Source organism: Spinacia oleracea, chromosome 4, assembly GCF_020520425.1.
Source record: "Spinacia oleracea cultivar Varoflay chromosome 4, BTI_SOV_V1, whole genome shotgun sequence".
NCBI classification, from domain to species: domain Eukaryota; kingdom Viridiplantae; phylum Streptophyta; class Magnoliopsida; order Caryophyllales; family Amaranthaceae; genus Spinacia; species Spinacia oleracea.
The window spans coordinates 68667878-68672558 of NC_079490.1; the positions used below are offsets into that span (position 1 = coordinate 68667878).

Here is a 4681-nt window from a genome sequence, read left to right on the forward strand (position 1 = left end):
CAATCTGGATATTGACTTGGCCGAATGAACCCAGCCTCTAACAACTTCTGAACTTCTTCAGCTGCGGCTTTGTTTCTTGCTTCCCCGTGATTTCTCTTCTTCTGACGAATAGGTTTTAAAGACTCATCTACATTGAGTTTGTGGACGGCTATGCTTGGATCGATGCCCGGCATTTCTTCCACAGCAAAAGCAAAAATGTCCTGGAATTCTCTCAGGAGAGTGACAAAATGTGCCCCAAGCTGGTTGTCACGAGAGACCCGTACTGGCACCGTCCTATCTGGACGTGTTTCATCGAGGATGATTTCATAATGTCCACCAACCGGCTCAGGTCGTCTGGCTTCCATGTGCGCCGTGGCAATGGTGAAGGTTTCTTTCTTGACTTTCTCCTCTATCTCATCTAGCTTTCTTTTAGAGCTTGTTCGTGCTTCGTCAGTTTTTCCCCAAGCCTCGGGGCTTAGCGTAGTGAGATAACAGTCTCTTGCTAGCTGTTGATCAACATGAATAGTGCCGACCTGGCCTTTATCGCAAACATATTTCATAAGCATAAGATGAGTGACGACCACCGCTTTGGCCTGGTTTAAAGTTGGACGCCCCAATATGATATTATAGGCTGTGAGTTCTTTCACAATTAGAAATCGGACGTTCAAGTTCTTGCTATGATGCCGACCTCCCACTCGTAGGGGCAAAGTGATTATCCCTTGGGGATGAATTATGCCGCCTCCGAATCCAATGATCGGGTAATGTATCTTTTCAATGGTCTTGGGGTCATGTTCAAGACGATTTAGACAAGTTGTGCTGTAATGTTAGACGAACTCCCCGTATCTACTAATATACGCCTTACTTTGAGGTTTTCTACCTTCAATTCAATAACCAGGGGATCGTCGTGTGGAGTGGCGATCTTGCCCCTGTCTGATTCACAAATCTCCACTTTAGGGAAGTGGTCCATTGGGGCTTTTCCAGACAACATGACCTGCCCCAATCGGCTTGCATAGTCCTTTTGACCTCTCATTGTTGGGCCACCAGCGGCCAGACCCCCAGAAATGACGGCCACAATTTCTGGATCAGTATCATTGTCGTCACGGCGGTATGACGGTGACTTGCTTTTCTTGTAGAATTTCTTACCACTTCCTCCTGCACTTGAACTGAGATATGACTTCAAGAATCCCTTTGCGGCTAACCCATCAAGATCCCTCCGCAAACTCTTGCAATCTTTTGTTTCGTGTCCTACATCACAGTGGAACTTACAGTAAAGAGAGCTGTCCCTAGTTTCCACCGGCGACTTCATGGGGAACGGACGATCAATCTCATATCTATCACTAACATCCAGCAGTATTGTGTACAAGTCAGTGTTGTACTCGAATCTTTCTTTTATCATAGGGACGTCCTCTCTTCAGTCCTTGAGACTGAGTTGTCTGATAACCTTTCTTTTCAATGGCCCATGTCCCATTCGGACGGCTGGTCTTTTTATCCGATTTGTCCTTTCGCTGCGGATGGTCAGTGGTCTCTGTTCCCTTAGACTCTTTAGGGACGGAGCAGATTTCAGTGGCATGAATGAAGGACTCGGCCTCATCTAGAGCGTCGGCCATAGTTCTAACACTTTTCTTAACCAGGTCGAACTTAAAGGACCCCTTCTTAAGTCCCCTGAAGAAATTATCAAAGGCTACACCGTCAGGTAAGTCTGGAATCTGCCCAGACTCCAAGTTGAAACATCGAACATAGCTTCGCAAGGACTCATCTTTCCCTTGCTGTATTCGGCCCAAATGCATGCTCGTCTTCTTCTCCTCTTTATAAGCCATAAATCTTGCAGAAAACAACATCTCTAATTCCGCATAAGTATTGATCGTTCCCGCGGGCAACTTCTCGAACCATTTTGTGAAGGAAATGATGCCCTTGGTCCAAGTATGCATTCTATGTTAAGTCTAATAAGTGCGGTTCAATATTAATTAACAAGTTAATAATTCAGTGAGATCAAGTGAGTTGAATGCCTAGCTAGAGGCCGCTTCAGTTCAAGTGGAATTAATGATATTAATCCACAGCTTACTCTTGACTGAACCCGTAGGGTCACACAAATAGTACGTAAACGGATCAAGTATTTAATGGCATTAAATACTCTATCTATGGATATTCGGAATCGACGGATCTTGGTTTCAGTGGGAGCTGAGATCGTCACAAGCAAGAAATGAATACTCCGGAAACGATGATATTGCCGGAAACGGAAATATGGATCGTATCGGAAATATAAATATTATCCAAGTCGTAGATGTTGCCGGAAACGGAAACATGGTACGTATCGGAAAATATTATCGGAAATGGAAATATTGCCGGAATCGGAAATATTGCCGGAAACGGAAATATTGTCAGAATCGAAAATATTATCGGAATCGGAAAATAATTCCGGAAACGGAAATATTAAATATTTGTTCGAAACGGAAATTGATTCCGGAATCGGAAATATTAAATATTGTTCGTATCGGAAATGAATTCCGGAACCAGGAATTTAATCGGAAGCGTATCGTACGAATAAGCATCGGACGAGGCCTGCCTGACGAGGGCCCAGCACGAAGCCAGGACATCGCCCAGGAAGCCAAGCGCGCCACACGAACAGCCAAGGCCACGCCAGGCCCAGCGCAAGGCCAGGCCCAGCAGGCCATGGCAGCGCGCGCAGCGATGGGCTGCGAGCTGTGCTGCTGCTCGCGTGGGCTTGCGGCTCGCGTGGGCCGAGCGGCCGTGTGGGCTGTGCGCGGGCATGGCCTGCACGCTCGTGGGTCATGCTCGTGTAGAGTTTGTGTTCACATACGAAACCTAAATTGTGTAGGATTTGTTTGATGATTAAATTCCTAATCCTAAAAGGATAAAATTAATTAGTTAGAGTCCTACTAGGATTCTAGTTTAACTAATTAGTATCCTAATAATATTCCAGTTCCTTTTCCATACCTCTATAAATAAGGGCCTAGGGTCATTATTTGAAGAGACGATTGAAGTATTCAAAGGGTAAGTTTTTGAAATAAAATTAACCATACACTTGAAAACACTAGCCGAAATTCCTAGTAACCTGAAGGGCGATTCTTGTTGGTCTAACTTGAGGCGGATCCGGACGTACTGTGGACTATCTACGGAGGGACGACATTTGGAGTCCTAAAGACTTGTTCTTGTTCGGTTCGGGCGCAGCTAGGGAAGGCACGCTACAACATGTATGCATCAATTCTATGCTAAATGATTATGTGAATATAATATGCTTTCCTGGCTTTATGGTTTTTCCGCATGATTTATGAATTGTCATATGTATCATAACCTAACAGTGGTATCACGAGCCTCTTATTATTTTCATAATCTAAATTGCATAAACATGGTTAAATATTACAAATTTGCAAGAATTAAAAAGGGCCAAGTTGGCTGTTGAGGAGGTGAGAGAGAGAACTCGCCGAGCCTGGGACGTCTGCATGGAGGACTTCTCATTCGCCTGGTTTGAGCGGCAAATTCAGAAGCAGGGTGCGATTATTGAGGCCGAGAAACAAGGTCTTCCTCCTCCCATTTTTGAGGATTCTGACGCCGAAAGTGAGGAGGTGAACTCACCAGCTTAGGAGGAGGAGACTTCAGCTCAGCCAATCTCAAAGACTGCCGTCGACGGTCCAGATGGTGTGGGCACGTCGTCCTCCGCTCATTCTGCCGCTGCTCCTCCTGCTGGGTCCTAACTCCACTCCCCTTTATCAAAAAAATCAGTTTTTATGGCGCCTCAAGCGTCTGTAATGAATAATTTTTATTTATGTTTCAACGCCTATGGCGTTTGTTTGGATAATTTTAATTTTTTGTTTTGATGAATTTGGCGCCGTTTTGAGCGCAGACCGGTGGTGATTCGTCACCTTTTATGTTATTTTTCTTGTTAGACTTTTAAACGCCTTCTCTGTTTATGTCGTGTGTGATTAGACGTCCATTTTATGCCCCAAGCAGGTGTTTGCAAGTCTCTGAACAAAACTCCCATGCCCAAGTTTATTTTAGTTGATTGATTGACGCAAAACAATCAATCAGTATGATTGCCGCTGAACTTGGGTATGGGGATTATTGTGCGGCTTCTCGCAGTTGGACTATTTTTTGTTTCGGCATGTAGGAGTAGTCCTGCTTGCCTTAGAAAATATTCATGTTTTTTAAGAAAACGACAAATTGTGAGGGGTTTGCTCCCGTCACAAGTTGGGCACGGCATGATTGCTGCCGCAGCGTTTGACTTATGTGGGGGTTAGCCCCCGTCGCAAATTGGGCGCGGCACGTTTGATGCCGCAGTGTTTGCCTTATGTGGGGGTTTGCCCCCGTCGTCAATGTGAAGCGGCACGTTTGTTTCCGCGGCATATAGGGAATGAACCTATTTGCCTTTATAAAATATTCATGTTTTTTTAGAAAACGACAAATTATGAGGGGTTTGCTCCCGTCATAAGTTGGGCGCGACATGATTGCTGCCGCAGTGTTTGACTTATGTGGGGGTTTGCCCCGTCATCAATGTGAAGCGGCACGCTTGTTGCCGCGGCATATAGGGAATGAACCTATTTGCCTTAGAAAATATTTCATGTTTTTTAAGAAAACGGCAAATTGTGAGGGGTTTGCTCCCGTCACAAGTTGGGCGCGGCATGATTGCTGCCGCAGTGTTTGACTTATGTGGGGGTTTGCCCCCGTCGTCAATGTGAAGCGGCAC

At 45.3% G+C, this 4681-nt stretch overlaps 2 protein-coding genes across 2 annotated transcripts; both read right to left on the reverse strand.

The window, feature by feature from the left end:
* Positions 1–781: 781 nt before the first annotated feature.
* LOC110784750 (uncharacterized) lies at positions 782–1285 on the reverse strand. Its single transcript, XM_021989199.2, has one exon. It carries the CDS (start codon positions 1283–1285, stop codon positions 782–784), a length of 504 nt encoding a protein of 167 aa, XP_021844891.1.
* A 58-nt stretch (positions 1286–1343) lies between these two features.
* On the reverse strand, positions 1344–1817 carry LOC110784751 (uncharacterized). Its single transcript, XM_021989200.2, has one exon. The coding sequence runs from the start codon at positions 1815–1817 to the stop codon at positions 1344–1346; it is 474 nt and encodes a 157-aa protein (XP_021844892.2).
* Positions 1818–4681: the final 2864 nt, after the last annotated feature.

Bases quoted from the DNA above. Each gene is read 5' to 3' on its own strand.
- LOC110784750 (XM_021989199.2), bottom strand. From the start codon at position 1,285: ATGAAGTCGCCGGTGGAAACTAGGGACAGCTCTCTTTACTGTAAGTTC.
- LOC110784751 (XM_021989200.2), bottom strand. From the start codon at position 1,817: ATGTTGTTTTCTGCAAGATTTATGGCTTATAAAGAGGAGAAGAAGACG.